Source organism: Vanessa atalanta, chromosome Z (genome assembly GCF_905147765.1).
Source record: "Vanessa atalanta chromosome Z, ilVanAtal1.2, whole genome shotgun sequence".
Taxonomy (NCBI): Eukaryota; Metazoa; Arthropoda; class Insecta; order Lepidoptera; family Nymphalidae; genus Vanessa; species Vanessa atalanta.
The window spans coordinates 16,321,459-16,340,249 of NC_061902.1; the positions used below are offsets into that span (position 1 = coordinate 16,321,459).

An 18,791-nucleotide genomic window follows, 5' to 3' on the forward strand; every position below is an offset into this window, starting at 1 on the left:
GGTACCACATCCTGCCATAGCTTCGATACTGTATTATCATAATAATAATGTTATTAAAGTTACTCGTTGTCTTATATTTTAGTGTCACCAAACTTATTTGTTGGTTTTAATTAAAGAATCGTTTAATATACATAAATTTGGATGTTTCACATATGCCGGGCCTCCCGCGACGGCCCCACATACAGCACATGCCCTCACTTGTTTTTACAAAATGAAAGCACTGTTACTCTTAAGCGCAGCGACCGAGGGCCTTAACTAGTTGGGCATAATCGATTCGCATTGATTTCAACTTGAATTGTTATTGATACGATGTATGAGCAAATCATTAGGACATTTTCTCGGCGAGTGCAGACAGTTATTCAGCGTATGATATTATCCAGATATGATATTACGGCGGCTGTTACGGTCGCTTTATGGTTTTTGTCTTTTGCAGTTAAGTGTGCAATTGGATTCTTAACATATGTGAACAGATGTAACACACAAGCGCCAATACATCTGCTCTGTGCCGGCGCCGGTCGAGTGGGCGCGTCGGTGCAAGGACGTTAAGTGAGGCAATATCATTACAATGCAATAACTTTATTTATACGGTTTTCAGTGTAATACAAAACTTTAACAAAGGAAATACTTAATTTTAGAACAATGTAATTAAAATATATTGTAAATATAAGTTCTTACTGAAAATAATATAAAATACTTAAGAGTACTACAATGTGGTGCCTGACGTAGCGACATCACCTCCAATATTGCGATCACTCGCAGTATGCGGTGACCAGAGGCGCCTCTCCCTGTGCGTTGCAACTCGGTGCAGACCAGCGTGGTGGCATGTTCAATTGTTCAATGTTAACCTTACGGCCGCGAGCCTGTGCACATTTCTACGGTAATATATCGCGAAGGCACACAGTGTTAAAGCTAACACAGAGTACAGCTCTCACGTTCACAAATATATGTAAATAAATATAAAGCCTATGTTAAACCCAATTGTATAATGTTTATCCAAAAACGATCCCGCACTTATTTTTACATTTAGTACAAAGTCCGCAAATAATTACAACTAAGTCCACACAATACATCCGTCACACAAGTATTGCTTATCCGTGCTCTGTGAATGCCATCCTAGCATCCGGACGTCGATATGCATCGTATCATAACTCCCGGCGAGGCGACCTCCCCGCGCCTCCCACTTAGCTTACGGTATTATTACTACAAGACGAGAGCTCCACACCTCTGCGGACGGCGACTTCTACTTTAAGGTGTTAATATTTGGTCGCTCTACAAAATACGTCATAAAAGTGCAACGTCGCAATAATCTGAATCGTCCGACGATAGTTGAACAGAACTGAAGTGCCCTTGTTGTTCATCTTATAAGGAAAATTTTGTCGATCAAAGTCGGGCTCTAATGGCGACCGTTCACTTACAAAACTAAATAATAGTGCACATTCAACAAGACTTTACATTCAAACAATCGCAGAATCTATGTGAAAACGTTAGGCCTTTGTTGTCACTATTTACTTAACAAATGCAATAATCGCAGTCATCGACTCTTTCGAGGTGGCGTTTAGTAATCGAATATTCAAATTCAAAGATAATATTGTGAATCCTCTGACCTCGTAACACAAAACGACCCCTCGAGGACTTGAGTCTCCTCGTGAAACTCGTCACCTGCGTCAGAATAGCTGCACGTGTATATCGATCGACGTAAACCCTTTAAAAATATTAGTGTATAAGATTATTAAAAATGTCAATATTATTGGCTTAGCTAGTCGGCTGGTTATGTTTATCAGAAAGACACTTGAGCGTTTAGAAAGGAACTCGTACGGAATAGTTTTAAGCAACTCGAAGAGGTATGAGACGAAATATTTGTAAGCATCCCATGAACAAACGAAAGTTACAAACACAATTATCTAAGTAATCTAGTCGCGGGCTTAGTTTTAATGATTCCTATACAGTTAATCGCAGCAGCTCGGCGCTGGCTGCGATGCATCAGTCGGGTCGCGGCTTCTGTCCGGCGAGGTGTGCGGCTCCAGGACTCCGGAGAGCGGAGATTTATTAAAACTTGAGCGATTTCGCGAACAGAGCCACCGTGGCCTGCGTCTTGTCGCCGTTGAATCGCCGCAACTCCACGACGGCCTGGAAATTAATTTATTTCACTTCAGTTCAACAATCGTCTCAGCACGTTTCATCGCTGTCACAATACGCCACCGACCGGCGAAGTCTAATGTGGCTGACACTACAACGGTGATGAGCAGCAGCGACATTCGTTACCTGTTCCCTGGTGAAGCCCAGAGCGACGATCTCCTCGACGTCGGTCTCGCCGAACGTGTCCGTGGGCAGGATCGTAACGCTGGGGTTCACTGCGGCAGAATTATTCTAATATAAATAATTATTTGTTCATTGTTATAGTATTTATTTTGAGTTCGGGTAGTGTGTCAACTCAATGAAACTGTCAGTGAAGTTGTTTTCTACTCTGGCAGTATGGTATGTGTGTGTGTGTGAGAGTGTGAATGTGTGTGTGAGAGAGAGTGAGAAAGTGTGTGTGTGTGTGTGTGTGTGTGTGTGTGTGTGTGTGTGTGTGAGAGAGTGACAATGTGTGTGTGTGAGAGTGTGATGTTTGTGTGGGGTGTGTGTGAGTGTGTGTGCCGGTATATCCGTAAATAGAACATACTCACCAATTCTCTGTCCGGTCGTCTGTCCGGTGCCGGCGGAACTGGCGGGCCGCGGGGCTTGATTGCCGGCCTCTACATGCACCAACACAAACACACATTTATGACTATCAATATTATAACATAAACTATATGTCAATGGAACTGTACAATAATTTTACAAATTTAAACCAATTTTTCTTATTATACTTAACACTTACAATACTGCTAATGTTTTCACTAGAGCAAAACGTCAATAGTACATTTTCCATTGCTAATGCTACATACATCCAGCTACGGGTGCAGTGTTAAAGTGCTAGAGACTCGCGGACGCGTGGTGAGGCTAAGTCTACGTCTACAGTTGTAAACTAAATCCACGTCGTGGCGCTCTACACGACCTCAAATACACCAAAACATATGAAGGAAATAAACTATACACTAATACATAACGTAAACATTTATCTAACAATCAAATATCTAGTTCGTACTATAACAAAGGGTGATACGTACCCACACCTTCGAGACACTCGGGAGACACGCGACGTCAGTACAAAATGAGTTATATTTTAGTTTTACGTGTGCTCGTCTCTTGGATCATAATTAGACAGTACTTGAGTCGGTGACCGGTCTATGTCAATGTCACGAGAGGCAAAAACTGTTGTCATGACTCTATAGTTATTTTAAATAATCCTTCTGTGAGAAAATTAATTTATAGTAAAATGGTCTATACCAACATTAATTGAACAATTATAATGGACTTCGGCGAGTGCAACATTATCGGGAACCTCACGATATATCGTTTGATTTCAATGAATTTAATATTCGGCAGACGTGAACTGCCCTCGGAAAGAGTAACAACCACCACGAAGCAACAAGCAAACAAGACACTAATTATGAATATTACCATTTTTATTTTTCTTTCTAAAATACCATTTTTTTGTACAGCTGTCCTGCCTTATTTACTACAAAGAACGACATTTCTGGCAAAGTGCATGTCTTTGAGATAACCTTCAGTCACGTTCAAGATATTTTCGTAACGGTCATCTGTTCTATGTCACTATCTTTTGTTGAATGTGATGTTATGAGGTTATCTCAGAGCTAGAATTACGAAAATCATTTTCTTTTTCCACGCCCACCTTGTTTAGACTTCTCAAGAGCTTCCCTCATCTGCTTCTCTTCGGCGTCCCTCACTGACTGTGTTACAATATCATCTTCAGAAATGCCAGAAAGCCGAGCACATTCTGGCAAATCTGACTCGGAGAGGAATGGTGTCTCAGTGCCTGTTGTTCCGATGTGAAGGATGTTTCTCTTCAGATCTATGTTGCACTGGAATATTGCATTCAAGTATCAAACAAGTAGCTTGTGTGAATTGTGCACACCACATCAAGTGGTGTGGTGTGATGGGATATGATCTAGTTAGTACCTGATGCCTCTTCAGCATGTCGAGACCCAACAGCATGTCCATGGGTTGTTCTTCCAGCACTGAGAAGGAGGTGGTCAGGAAGTCCTTTTCGATGCGCATCTGTACCATGTGAATGCGACCTATGATGCGCTGCACTCCAACTCCTTTAGCTATACCTGCCCATCTGTTCACAATTTTTATGATAAATTAATCCATATTTAAATCTGATTAAACAAATACAACAAATTGTACATATTGTACCTTGTGTCTACGAGTCTCATGATGTTGCACCTCTCGGCACATGCAGCTGACATGATTGTGGTTTGCGCTCCGGAGTCAATGAATGCTTTGACTGGAAAACTGAAAGATATATTTTGTAAGCACACAAGTTTACAAGCCAGTAAATGCCATGCTCACAAGGATTCCTTTCTTACCCATTGACATGACAATTAATGTAAAGCATTACAACGGTTCCAAATGTCTCTGGGTTGTACTCCATGGCTGCCTCCATGTTGGCCTCGATATTCTTTTGCCTGATCTCCTCTGCTATCATGCGCTGTGCTTCAGTGTCAAATGGATCTGAATTCATCATCCTATTGGAAATATGTAGCTATAAGTCTCATATCAAGAATTATACTTTGATGTTTAAATATAATTCATCAAATTTTTATTTCTCTAATAATAATTTTTATTTCTCTAATAACGATTGTGTCTGATTATAAAACTATTCAAAGTGATTAACAAATTGAAACTGTCAACACAGTAGAATAAGATTGTAGTTACCTTATTCTTTGTTGTTGCCTTTCAGTTCTAGCAGATATTTGTTCCCGCAGTACCGAGGCAAATGTATCTAAAAACAAGAAACAATTTGAAATTATAATAGCCGACAAAATGTAATCTATGTACATGATTAATGAATGACCAAATCATACCCAAGTTGCCACTGAGCAGAGCATCCGCTAGTCTTGGATTATTCTGCTTAAGTAAAGCGAGCTGATCTGGATTAGCCAAGAACATTTCTCTTATGATGCGAGGATCCTCTTCTACTGTAGAATTTCTAGACGCCATAGATGTGCTTGCTCCTTGCGGCACCTGTATGTTGCTGAAGTCAAGGTTCGCCAAACCACTTGGCAGAGCTAAAAGTAGTCTTTATTTTTGTAATATTTTTAAGTTTTATAAAATTTATTGCTTTAAACAAAGCCTATAATGAAATTTTTGTATACTTCAAAATATATATAATAATAACATTTAAATGACAATTTTATTTTTAAACAAACGATTTGATGGAAATCTCGTCTCCCAGTGCGCCGGTACACGCAATATGACAATAACAAGTGTCACAAATGACAACAGAAAAGAATGACAATGCACTTTTAAATAAACACAATGTAATCTCGATGTTTGTCCATAAAGCGAAAGCTACCTTGGCTAGCGTCGTTCATTTTCAAGTTCGAAGCTGTCCTGCTGTGCACCATGTGGAGCATGACGACTACATCGCCGTCGTGTACTCCCAGTTCCTTGAGTGATTTCTTATCGTGTATCATAGGTTTCCCATTGAAAGTTAATGTGATATCTGCTGCGGGGAAACCTGATTCGATTTCACAGAAAGCCTTAAAATTTTCTAATTCCAAGTCTTCAGACACGTCGAGGACGAATATTTCGTCGTTAAGAGTGCTGACCGTAACTTTCATCGTGAGATATTGATGATGCGCCGAGACTGAGTGTACTGTTTCCCGAGCAGCAGGGCGGCGTTATTTATATTTTAAGGATGACTGTCCAATACATTTTAGTGCAAATGATATACAAAGTCCCGGTTCTTTCGCGATAATGCACGCACTAATATAAAACTTTTTTTATTTGTTCTCCGAGTTCAGCCTCGAACTTCGTGAAGGTGGCAGGCAGCTTACTTCTAATGGTAGGTATGTACCACGGAACAATCTTGAGTCTTATTAACGGTTATTGAAATAAACATTTTTTTAAGTTTAAAAATTATTTTTTCTTAAGTAAAATGTATTATTTTTTATATATACACATTTCGACTAAATTACAAAATAATTAATATGACCAAATATTTAAATTTGATTATCTACGTTAAAAACGTGAATATAATATACCGGTTTTATGAGACTCTTAGCGGTTCGCGTTCGCGAAAGACATACCTAGACATCACTAAAAAAAAAAGTAAATGACGAGAGGAAACTCGAGGAAAACCTTTGTTGTTAGTTTTCTTTGTAGATAGGTAGCTTTAAATTTTTGAAACCTTTTAATTTTGGTTCCTAATTATTAAAAATGAATTTATCTTAGTTCTCCTTTAAAATCTCAGTGAGATCTTTAGTGAGTAGGTCATGGCTCTTAAGTTATTTTAGTTTACAATGTGAAATCGACTAACTGACGTATAATGGTAAGTGATTTATATATTATGTATTTACTCGCTTATCAAAATATTGAGCTAGCATTGTTTGCTAAGAGTCAAAATATTTTAGTGTTCCTTTTCGATTCGTCGTTGAAGTAAGTGTTAATTATTATACAGTGAAAGTTAATGATAGCCTTATAATAAAACTGGTTGAGGTGTCGAGGTCTAAGCCTGTATGTGACTTATTTATTGTCCGCTAAAACTTACTTGTTTACTTCGTATGTTGATGGCTGAAGTGAACATTTAAAATATTTGAATACGTTCGAGGTGCAATTACGATAGATATATAATAGTACTCATAACTTTGTTTAATAATGGTATTTTGTTTGAATGGTCTGGTTGCGTCGTTGTTTGTTCATAGTTTAATCCTAATTCCTATTAAACCATACTGCTCGGACATATTTTATTAAATGGAATACCGATAATGAGAATTTAATGTAATAAAGACAATATGAACTTTTAGCTACACATAGCAAAAATGTTATCAATAATAATATAATATTCATGACTATTCATATAATTTTTAAACTTCCAAGTTGGTAGTACTTTATTAGTATTATCAGAAAAACATCATTTATTTATTTTAAAGTATTCATGTATTTGCTATTATTGTAAGTTTGAAATTATCTGTAATAAATTTAATTTAAAGAAAATTGTTTTGATCTCATATCAACTAATACTTTACAGAAATCTTTATAACTGTCCTCGCGGCTGTGGTCTAAGATGTCATCAGTAGGGCAGTTAGTGCCTCAGGTGACACGTGGCCCTCCCAACATGACCATCAAATTCAACGGACCACACATAGAAGGCTCATTCTGCTCCCTGATAGATTACAACTATGATCCCATTATCAGTGTGATTTGTGCAATGTATATTATCTTTGGAATTGTCTACACACTCTTTGGTAAGTTGTTACAAAGCTCAGCTTCCAAACAAGCTTGTGACAAGTAATGTTAATTACATAAATATAGAAACACTGATTTAAAATATTTCATTATAATATTCAAAATTTTGTCCCAGGGTACCGATGTTTCAAAGCAAGTATGTTTCTAACGGGTTTCACATTTGGTTCGGCAATAGTTTATCTAATATGTCTTCAGGAATATTTGATGCCACCATATGGGAATGTCGGTAAGAAAAATTTGAAGAGTAATATAACAGAAATTAGTTAAAAGCATGTTCTTTCAGTTGAGCTTTTAAAATATAAGGTTTTTTCTAAATTTGGTTATCTCTACAGGTGTGGCAGTGTGTGCTGGACTACTATTCGGCCTCATAACAATGTTGATCCAGTATGTGGGCCTGTTCATGACGGGTTTCCACACGGGCCTCCTGCTCGCCATCGCAGGCCTCGCCATCTACGACCACTTTCTCGAAAGCAGACCTAATACGGTAAGTCGACAATTTAATATCAAACATAGCGATATATATTTGGACCGAGCGATACAAGTCTCGGCTGGTACGCGGTCTCTTCGTAGACACGTGAATGCTAAATAATTTATAAAATATGAAATGCGAATGCGTGCTTGCATACCTGTACGTTACATACAACTGAGGTCGCGATCGCGTCTCCCTCGCGGCGCGGCGTTGCGTAATGAAAACCGGATTCTATCAATTGCATCTTGTGCTTGTTATCTTCGAGTGGTTTTATTCGATCGCCGAGGGACGCACCCGGCCCGTGCGGCGCCCACTGCGTCACGTCTTCGCCGTCATGTTGGGAAGAATGAGAATGAGTCAAGTTAACGAGTGACTCACCCCTTAATACCACGAAGAGCGATAATACGAAGGTTGTACGAACTCTATATTAGTCAATAAAATTAACTACAAAACAATATATTAGTAATATCAATTGGTTAACTTCAGACATAATGATGATTGTTGAAATATTTTCGAAATAGCTTATTAGACATATTGGTTCATGTTTTATCGAATTCGTGTCACGTTCGTAAAGAACGAACTCTGACGAGTGACGCAACTTGGGTTCGGACGTCCTCACTCTGATGTGAACCTTTCCCAATAAGTGGACAGGTAAAGCAAACGATTAGCTACGTGTAGTAGTGTAGATTAACAGCCGTTTGAGACACACTGAGTGCATTCCACCATGCCTTGGCTGGAATATTTTTTATGAAGAATGCTACATCTCTTTGGAAGACGGGAAATTTAAAAAATATTGGCGCCAGCAGCACGTGCTAGTCGTTACTGGGCACTTCCCAGTGCGATAGTTCATGCTAGCAGGAATATAACTCGGAACGTATTCCTGTGACCTGTACGTCAACCGTGCCATAATCTACCTCCGACGCGAATTTCCTTTCAGTCCGGTTTTAATTTATATTTTTTGCCGAAACGTAGACAAACGACACGTGAACATTCGTTTAAACGTAACGTAATGAGAGGCGTTATTCAGATGTACTCTTTGTTATAACGCGCGAGTATTTGGCACACGGTGCGGTGAGCCGAGCGGCGCTGTCCGCACGCAGCCCTGACCTCGATGTCGAGCTCGCTATCGGTATCGTCACGGTACTCGGATATTATTCGTACCGACTATCGCTGGATATGGATAAATAACAATACCCCCTATATACACATAAATGTAGAAGGGAACAATAAGGGCCTGCGTTGGTCTAACATGAGATACGTGATGGCTATTGATCCCTCGGGATAGCTGGACGTGTGAACGGAACGTTCGGTGTCCTTATTCAGCAATATATGTATTGTTTGTTGAGTTGCAAGAGACACGTGCGTGAATAGCCTTTTGTAGCGTCGTGGGATTTTCTTGTTCATATATTTTTTTGTTTTGATAAAGTTTAATTTTGCATTACTTTATTCCAATTTGGTTCGTATTTTTGAGTGACTGCCGATACTGTCTTAGAGTCGCATATCAATCAGTTTCGTAACTTTTTGTGTATAACCGTAATAAACAAACAAACCAACAAACTGACATACTGTGGTATTACTTATTTTTAAACATTACGGAAGCGAGCACGGTTCTGCTCGGCTTGACTCGCGTATCTTTACGAAGTCTTTCTACGCCTGCATTTAACGGACGATATAAATTAGTTACTAATTACGAGAGTACGAGACGAGTCTCGGGAATCCCGCGTAGCGATAGACAGGTGGGACTATAATGCCGGCACCCATCGTATAGGATATTTATTGAAATTATTGTAAAAGTAATGATTGATGCAATCTTTGAAAATGTAAAAGCAAAGTATTTATCGTTTTTACTCAGGCTGCCTTAAAGGTCTACGTGCATGATCTGATACTTTTTCGCGCAAGCACGCGAACAGTTTATGTACTATAATTGATAAATATTTCACGATTGCTTCGCACATGCGAAACGTTCGGCAACGGCACCGGCCCAGCTTCGAGTTTAATTTGTGCCGCTACCAACCCGAGAGTACGCTGAGTGCCGATCGCTCGACCGTGGCGCGTCCGGTCGGAGATATATCTCACACAGTAAGAGATTCTATCACTTCCTCACGAACACAAATCGCAGCACATAATATAGTTTGCGATTCATAAATAAGTCTGTGTAGTAGGTACGAGCGAGACAACCGTCCGAGCGAAATGATCTCAGGTCATCGTACTGATCGATACCGCGAACAAAGCGAAGACAAATTACACGTAGTCTAGACGAGCGTCGTGATTACTTGCATCACTGTTATTAGTTATTTATAAGACTGCTCCCGACTGTGGACGTTGTTGATTTACTTATTGAAAAGTAAAAAAATGCAATATCGCTTGACGCAGTGCAACGATATTGCAGGAGATATGAAAACAAAATATTCTTTATTAAAGTCACATAGACATAATTAATATTTGAATAATGAGCTAACACCGGTTCGTAATGTCGATTCTACCGAGAAGAACCACTAAGTCACTCGTAGGTAGTTACTGTTTTTCAAATAAGAGTTTATCGCAATCGACTCTCTCGAATCGATCCTATGTTTATAATTTAAAATAGATCGAATGGCAGGCGGTCACTACCATCCAAAAGCGTTGACGCTGAAAGCGATTGGCACTGGCTCAAGTACCATTCCAATCTGAGAGTACTACGTAGTATTCAAGAGCAACGGTGCTTAGCCAGGCAGCTCAACCGGCAATAAACTTAAATTCTCGTCAACGTCCGAAAAGTGTCTCCGGCCTCTGCGAACAAGCGCCGTTTATATTTTATTCTGTGCACTAATTCGTAGGCAGGCCGACGAATCGCTTACAATATCGAGATAATTTTAGTTTAAATGTACAGAAAACCTATTTTAAATATTTGTATATAATATTTAATGTAGTTCATTTTTGTGAGCCGTAACGTTCCCCCCTCGGAGCGACGACTAAGCCAGTGTCCGACAGCGGAGATTTTGCACAAAGGCCTAACCTTATTGAACTATTTAGTTGAATCGTTTGTCTGAGCCCGTGTATGATGTCTGAGCGAGCCTGCACTCAGCACTCTTGTGACTGACAACTTTTGGTTGCGTGCGAATATTTTTACGTGTATATTTATTTGCAAAGCAGTGAATGTTTATATCCGAATAAAAGCGAAGTTATTAAAAATTCATCCGCAACAACAAACAGATGTCGCTTGTTAATGTTATCATAATATTTAAGAGGCTAATAAGTGTATCGGGGCCGACAGCGAATTGGACGCTTTCAAGCGCGAGTGAAGACGAGCTCAGAGGCGCCGGCGGAGGGCTGCCATCGATTGCTGTTCGAATACTTTTCGATTACGCGCCGCAATTGTCTTCGCGCTGCGCGCTGCGAACTGCTTTACTATTTTATTACTTCGCCGTCAACGTGGCCGACGACGACGACGACGATCGTGTGTCATTTATTGATTTGTAAAATAAACCTTTAAATATAAACCTTTAAATTGAGCTTCAGCCGCAAGCGAATTAATACTGCCTTAATATTCCTTGAAAGTTTTCGAATGGGCGAACGTCACCGAAATATTTTATATTTATTAAATTATGATGCAATGCGAATGTCACGATTACTCGACACTAATGTTTACTCATATTGTATGTCTGCATATTCCATTCTATCGCTGTAATGTTTGGATTGAAATGTTGCACATTTCTTCTAATCGAGAAATCGACGTGCTCATAAGACGAACATTAAAAGAAATAATAGCCATAACAAACATTACTCACTTGTTTCCTAAAATTCTCTCACGCGCAGCGCGTTTTTGCATGACAAGTAATAAAATTGTAGGTATTTATAATATATTAATTTAATATGAAAAAATATTCTAAAAGTTAAGGTTGTATTTAATAAGGAGCTCCTTATTTATATAATTGATATAAGTAATTGTCCGATCTTACATGTAATCACACGAGTTGCAGTGTAGGCGCTGCTACAAGTTTATATTTCCGAAACCGAACTAGAAACGAAACCCGCAACGTAAACATTGTTCGTATCTTTGCAGTACTGGCTCTGCGTGGTGGTGTTGCTCGTTTCCGGGATATTCTTCGCGGTCGTTAACCTCTACTGGAAGAAAGGTGAGTTATCTTATCAGCAGATAAATAGCGATACGTTACGATTTTATGTCATGATTAGTGTCCAATGTATAAAGTATTCCATTTTTTTATTTTATCTACACTGAATCTTTTTATTACACAACACCTAATAAAAAGAATCAGTGTAGACTTGCTTTTAAAAAGTATTATTATATACGTACGCGGTGCGGACTAGCACTAATTGGTGATTTGGGGCTTCGTCTGCGAAAAGTTGTATTAAAACTTGGTGCATCATGTTAGTGCGTTAACTAAGTAATTGGATCCGCTCGCTCGTGTGATCGTACTGAAAACACACGTTTCGTAGATATGGACGCATCTAATCAAAAATCTGTCGCTGTTGGCACTGCGTCATATAGCTCAGAAGATAATTTCTATGGCAAGTATTCTCAATAATAACTTGAGTAGCGAACAACCGGAATGCGATTTATCAAATAAACCGGTTGTACAATACTGTGAATAGACGGTACAGAGATATACTTACGAGTAGATCCCAAACCTTATGACGCCTGATGTTATCACACATTTCATCACCGATTGTGTCGAATAGAGAAACAGCGTAGTTGTGTTGTGTGATATACTCTGCCTAGCAGATACACATACATGTGTTGTTATTGCTGTTGTTACAGAAATTATACTATCATTGATGTGCGTGGTCCCTGGCACTCAAATAGAAAAATAAGCTTATTTATGGGCAACGATGCATTTTATTATTTACGTTCATTTCAAAATAATTATCAAGTTTTGAAAATAAGTCTGTAAACAACAGTAATTTCAACTTTTTCCAAGCTGAAACAAGATTTCTAAGACGCATGGCTTATTGGTCAATGGCGGTATCGGGAAGGGAATATACTTTTATTTAGTGACGATATCTCCGGGCGTTCATCGCCATTTACAATCAGGGTCGTATTGTTATAATAGAAATCCCATTTAGTCCATTTGCTATCCTGTCCATCGGAAACTGCGACATTGCGGTTCGAATGCGGGACAGAACTGACGGATAAAAAATAATGAGAGCCGTAAGAAAACGAGTAAATCGCTTACACACTACCTTACACCGACGCGTCCCGGTGACGTCGGCCGTGTTGGCGCCTCGGGACATTACTATAGGGTACCTGTTGAGGGGACTGGTTCCGTTTTTGGTACTCGGTGTTTTTAATTTATCCCGACTTCAAGCTCCACCTTGAGTTGAGGCGGTGGTTGCCGCACATACTGAGCCTTATCCTCTCCGTCCAAATCATATGTAATAATATTAATGTTAATTTACACCGATGACTGCACATCATGAAGTTCGATTTTGTACAAAATTGTAATCGAGTACTGTTAAGATATTTCAATATACAAACTAAATGCAATACATACGAGTGAGAAGCCTTCGATCTCGTACGTATTGCAGTCGCGGGCCGCAGTTGTAGCGTGCGTGTGCGTGTCGTTCCAGTGCTGACGGTATTCGGCACGAGCGTGTACGGCGGCGCCGTCATCGCGACCTGCCTCGACTACTTTCTGGAGCGCATGGTCATGCTCAAGTGGGTAAGTGTCGCACTCTGACGCATCGAATGTTTTCTTTATTATATAGGTTTTAATTCATTAAATCGAGTAAATTTAATAATCGATTTATCTGCGTCGTTATTGCTGTCAAAGAGACTTGCTTGAATAAATAATTGATATTGTACGTTTCATTACTACGTAACGACGTAACGAGACTATTGATGGCTCAGCTTTTGCTTCTGACACACAGGCGATATCATAGCTCGCATTATTTTAACAAATTAATGTATCGTATTGTAGTTATGGGAGCGCGCTAAGCTGGAGCCAGTGGTGGTGCCGCCGTGTCGGCTGTCGTGGCTGGCGCTGGCCGCGTGGCCTGCAGCCACGATCGTTGGCTTTGTAGCGCAGGGTGCGCTTACCGCCGCCGGGACGCACCACGAGCAAAGTTTGTACTTTCTTTTCGTTCTCGCAAATGTTATGTTTGATTATGTGTTTTAATAACATCTAACATATTATGCGATTATACATTTTGGGAACATTGTACGTTTGGTCAGGTATAGGCGCGCAGAAGCGTCGACTGAAGGCGCAGCAGTCGCGGCCGGTGACGCGCGAGCAACGCGCCGAGATGAAGCAGCGCAAGTACCGATACCTGTACCAGGTGCGTACGGCGCACGGGGACGTGATCTCGCAGTCGTACGTGCAGGCGCTGCAGAAGAAGGCGCAGTGCGGCAACTGGAGCGGCGCGTGCGGCGGCGGCGGCGGCGGCGAGTGCAGCACGCTGCAGAGCGACTCCACGCACCTCACCGTGCTGGCGCCGCCCACCGACTCCGACGACGACCTCAACCAGATCCGCGCCGCGCACTAGGGGGCGCAGTGTGACGCCGCGTCTCGAATTGAATGACGAATACTTCCTCTGTCCGCCTGTCGGCGTCGCTGCCGGTCGCAGGCCGCCCAGAGCGCCACCAGTATTATTGTAAGAGATATCCACTCATGTCATTATATTATATTATATTAGTAGTGATCAATATTATCGATGTATTTGTATTGGATGTGATTTTATGACATATTATTATTATTATTGTATTTACATTGTAATCACATTACTAATGTTTAGGTGTCGGAGTTTGAGGCCATGTTTTATTTTGGAAACTATTTTCGATTCCACGTAATTTTCTTAACTTATAAAATAAAATTGTTACAAACTCGGAAGTTATCGATATTTTAAAGGGTCGATGCGACGCAACTGCGCGTGCGCGAGCCCGCTAGGAGTTAATTAGAATATCGTTATCTAGTGACGTCGATCCTTACTGAAATAATGAAAACACTGCCATATTAATAGCTTTTATAAATACTTTATAGGTATTAAATAATTGTAAAGAGTCCGCGATGGCCTCGGACTCCGCCGCGTGTGTCGGCCACACGTGTGAGCGCACTCGCGTCTGACGCACTGGACGAAGTCTTCTCCTCTGTTGAACGTTTCGAGATTTATTATTATTACTAATGACATTCCCACGTTTCGTTACTCATACGCTTTGGCGAGATTAGTTGCGTTAGGAGTTTCGTTCTAATTGCCTATTTGTTTTAGGACTATCTTTCCTGCCCTTAGACTGAACTGAACGATTACGAATATTTTGTTGGTAGTGTTCCTTTGCCAAGCACAAAGCTGTCGAGCGTGAACGTGAACGTGAACGTGAACGTGAACGGGTAAGCTCTATAAGAGCGTAGACTAGTGACGTGTACGCGTCCGCGCGGGGCGGGGGCGCGGCTGGTGCGTACGGGTGCGTACGGGTGCGTACGGCCTCCACCGTCCCGAGCGGAACGGAGCGTACATGTACATATTCGACGTGTGATATGTTATATTTTGGCCAAAGTTTATTTAAGTTGTTACAGCTAAAAGCACAATTATTTTTATTCACTTTTGATGTTTACTGCTTTCTTGAATGTCAAGTGCCCGTGTCGACGGTGAGTCGACGTCGGTAAACCGGCGGTCAGCGGCTGCAGTGAGATACGTAGTGGTACGGAAGGTGAATAGCGTGTACATATTATACAGTAGCTTTAAGTGATAGCGGTAGCGTAGGCGGCGACTGGTCGCGTCCGCCGGGTGTGCCCCGTTCGCTCAACCTCTAGTCCCAGTCCCCGCACACTCCCCTAGTGCGACCACGTCGCTGCACTCAGATTGGTCGTTTCGATGTGTTTTGTTTTGTAAATGTTTATTCAATTAGACTCTTGCGACTGTTATTTTATTTTAATTTTATTATTAATATGTTTGTGTTGATTTGTACTGAATTTTATTATTTTATATTATTTTTCGAACGTATGTTTGTGTGTGTGTTTTATTTCGTTCCCCTCCCGTTCCTCACACCCAGTCGCTCTCGCATAAGATTATATTACATATATAGGATAGGTTGGTGAAATATAATCGATCGTATAAGTCGAATCGCTAGGGACGCAAACCGGAGCCGAGACGCGTCTGCCGTCTCGTGAGTACTCTCAGAACAATAATATATTAAGTGAGGTCTCAGTAGTAGTCGATAGTAGTATTACGCGCGGCGCAATCGTTCCGTTAATATTTAATTTGAATGGCATTCACCAGTGCACAGTGACTATGATCACTTAATGAAAATGATATGTTGATATCGTATAATTTCCCATTTACGTACTGTCGTCGTAAGTTGTCGTGAGCCCCCGGCCAACTCCCGGCCCCCCGGGTGCGAGGGCGAGTGCCGGTACCGACGTCCGATAGCGGTGTTTCGAGTCAGTTGCGAAATGAACAGAAACACCCGGGAAACGGAAGAAGTGATATTTAAAAATTAAAAATGTACGTGAATTGTATTTTTGTAAATATGTTGTAGGCGAAATAATCTATTTTCAGTAATAGCGATTGCATTCTCATCGAAAAACTAATTTGATCGTCGTCGTTCTTTCAATGCTCTCCTGCGCACTCGCCCGAGCGCAGCTGCCGCGACGCGCGACGCGCGCATACGGGTGACGCATTGTAATGTTTTCAGTCGAAAGTTCAAGTCTTGTAACAAATTAGAAATGCAGACACGTAGTATTTATTCTGGTTTTTAAAAAGCCGCTTTGATATTGATGTATTTAAAAATTCTAGTATATTTGGGGTTCCGTATCACAAAAGGTAAAAAGGGTTCAAAGTGAGACTCCGTCCATCTAAATATAGCTCACGCCTGTGCCTCGGAGGCCTGAACGGTAGGTTCAAACCTATGTGTGTGTGAATGTTGTGCATCGGCTATCGTCGTATTCAGAAACAAGACAAACCCGTGCTACCGCCTGTACTCTGATATTATATAAATCGTAATATTATAGAGCTGCTTTCACCTATTTTTCCTAAATTGAAATGCAAGAATCGATTTGACTTTGACAAAGCAAACACGACGAGGAGTTATGCCGCTCTGTAGTACGGTCTGCATTAAAACCATAACCCTCAAAGGCTCATTTATTTGCCGCCTCGCTCGCACTGCTTGCAACGACGACTGTTTTACACACACTTTTAGTGTGTGATGGAGTTAAATTTGCAAGAGTTCTTTAAGACCAAATTACTTTTGCCAATCGCTTTTGTACAGTGCGATACGATTGTTTCTGATGTTAGCCGATGCACAATATTTATCATGCAGTAGGTACTATACGAAGTTAGTCACTATTGGCAACTGTTCGGACGTAAATACTTAGCTATTTTCTTTAAAAAGTGAACTGTTGAGGCTTCGCAAAGAAACATGTTTCTCTGAACATAGAGCTCTCACTTTAATAAATCAGGTGATCAGAAAATAATATTGGAATAAGAATTCCTTTAACAGAAGCATTGCCGAGCGTATGTGACACTTATAACACAGTTCTACTATTTTCATTTCCGTGTATGCGTCGTAACTCGTTTGCATTTCAAGTTTCACTTCAAAATATAAAATAGCAATCACATAAGTTCTATGAAACCTCTCGGGGATGAATGGAATGGGTTTCACGAACTGATCACCGAGCAGGGTTGGATACGGAACCCTAGCGAGTCACAATCGCAATTGATGTGTGTTTAAAAGTTACGTTCGTTTTAAATTGTCTTAAAGTACCTGTAGTAGTGTAAATGTCAACGCGCAATTTCGCGTTTTCGTAACGCACAATTCAAAGAAGAAATTTCAATCACCGCACAAGTCGATAATAATACTCCAAAAGTATATTCTCTCAAACCTTTATTTCGAAAAAATATACTTTTGAGACATAATAGATATAGATATAACTTACTTAAGTAGCAAACTTCTCTCCTACTCGTACACAATACCGTCACCAACGCCGCCAACGCCAGAGGCCGGCGGCGAGCGGCGGGCGTGCTCGTGCGGCGTCGTGTTTTCATAATATCCGATCTGATATCGTAGCCGACACCGATTTATAAACTGTCTCGGTGTGCGCAGCCCCTTTTGCGCAACGGCCATTTTGCGTTTTTTGTATTATAGTCTGCTATGATGACCTGCCCGCACGAAGCCATGGAGTAAATGGCCGAATCGGAACGATTTTATCGAAAAGTGAAAATAGCACATGGTGTCAGCTATCGTTCGGCACCGACGTCGGATCGGATAATGTGAAAACGCTCTAACAAGTTTGCAGTTGTAAAGTCGCAAACGGCGCCCGGCCAGCGTTAGATATTTAGTCTTTAATTATTAATGAATTAACCGTAATAGATGTCGTAGGAATTGTAACTAAAAAGTGCAAAGGAATTGCACAGTTATTGTGATTCTAATTATCGTATGTGTAATAATCTATAAGCATTAAATGTTTCTAGAGTTTTATACCAAGTGATCAATAAATTGATGCAATTGTTCCAATAATAATGTATCGAAATTTTAAGGGCGTAAAATGTAATTACTGAGGATTACCTCGGGAACGTTATCGTGCCGGCGAAACTCTAGGAACAGGCGCCTACCGACGCTACAACCCGCTTCGATTACATCCACGTAAGGCGACCGTTGTATTTGTATTTCTTTGCAACGTCCGATATTCGTAGTAGGTACGGGTTGACCACTGATTCGTTAGAGTTGCTTTAGGGAGAGTACACTTATATTTTTTTATAAATATTTATGGATAATACTACTGGAGTTTGTGCCATTCTCACGCGCGGCCGCAATGCCCTGATTGCCGTGAACGTGGCGTAGCGTTTCTAAGTGACACAACGTACTTTTGCAAACTTCCCTTAACATTCGAGAACTCCAAGGATGTTTCGTGGCCGCTGCTCCGCCTATTAGTGGAGGGCTGATGTAGTTATCAACGAACACAATGTCCATTTTAAAAAAATGTAGCAAATGTTTTCGATTGGTCGATCCAATGATTCACTGGATGTACCATAC

The 18,791-nt window shown here is 40.6% G+C and overlaps 2 protein-coding genes across 6 annotated transcripts; one reads left to right on the plus strand and one right to left on the minus strand.

Annotated features, from left to right (window-relative positions):
• Positions 1–560: 560 nt before the first annotated feature.
• On the minus strand, positions 561–5,732 carry LOC125076107 (protein DDI1 homolog 2). 3 transcript variants are annotated; one of them, XM_047688067.1, is made up of 10 exons: positions 5,465–5,732; positions 4,974–5,177; positions 4,825–4,891; positions 4,476–4,634; positions 4,303–4,401; positions 4,063–4,225; positions 3,776–3,965; positions 2,667–2,735; positions 2,263–2,351; positions 561–2,127 (listed from the first exon to the last, which is right to left on the minus strand). In XM_047688067.1, exons 1-10 carry the CDS (start codon positions 5,730–5,732, stop codon positions 2,047–2,049), a joined length of 1,389 nt encoding a protein of 462 aa, XP_047544023.1. In that variant the 3' UTR covers positions 561–2,046. The 3 variants fall into 3 exon arrangements, 2 of the variants coding, with proteins under 2 accessions (XP_047544023.1, XP_047544024.1); XM_047688068.1 differs by lacking the exons at positions 561–2,127; positions 2,263–2,351 and adding an exon at positions 2,423–2,478 and having other exon boundaries at positions 2,618–2,735; XR_007120286.1 differs by lacking the exons at positions 561–2,127; positions 2,263–2,351 and having other exon boundaries at positions 3,150–3,965.
• Positions 3,911–17,918, plus strand: LOC125076108 (transmembrane protein 198). 3 transcript variants are annotated; one of them, XM_047688071.1, is made up of 8 exons: positions 3,911–3,959; positions 7,200–7,358; positions 7,475–7,585; positions 7,692–7,843; positions 11,871–11,943; positions 13,397–13,488; positions 13,747–13,891; positions 14,001–17,918. In XM_047688071.1, the coding sequence occupies exons 2-8, from the start codon at positions 7,229–7,231 to the stop codon at positions 14,309–14,311; spliced, it is 1,014 nt and encodes a 337-aa protein (XP_047544027.1). In that variant the 5' UTR covers positions 3,911–3,959; positions 7,200–7,228; the 3' UTR covers positions 14,312–17,918. The 3 variants fall into 3 exon arrangements, with proteins under 3 accessions (XP_047544027.1, XP_047544026.1, XP_047544025.1); XM_047688070.1 differs by lacking the exon at positions 3,911–3,959 and adding an exon at positions 5,847–5,960 and having other exon boundaries at positions 7,142–7,358; XM_047688069.1 differs by lacking the exon at positions 3,911–3,959 and adding an exon at positions 6,202–6,442 and having other exon boundaries at positions 7,142–7,358.
• Positions 17,919–18,791: the final 873 nt, after the last annotated feature.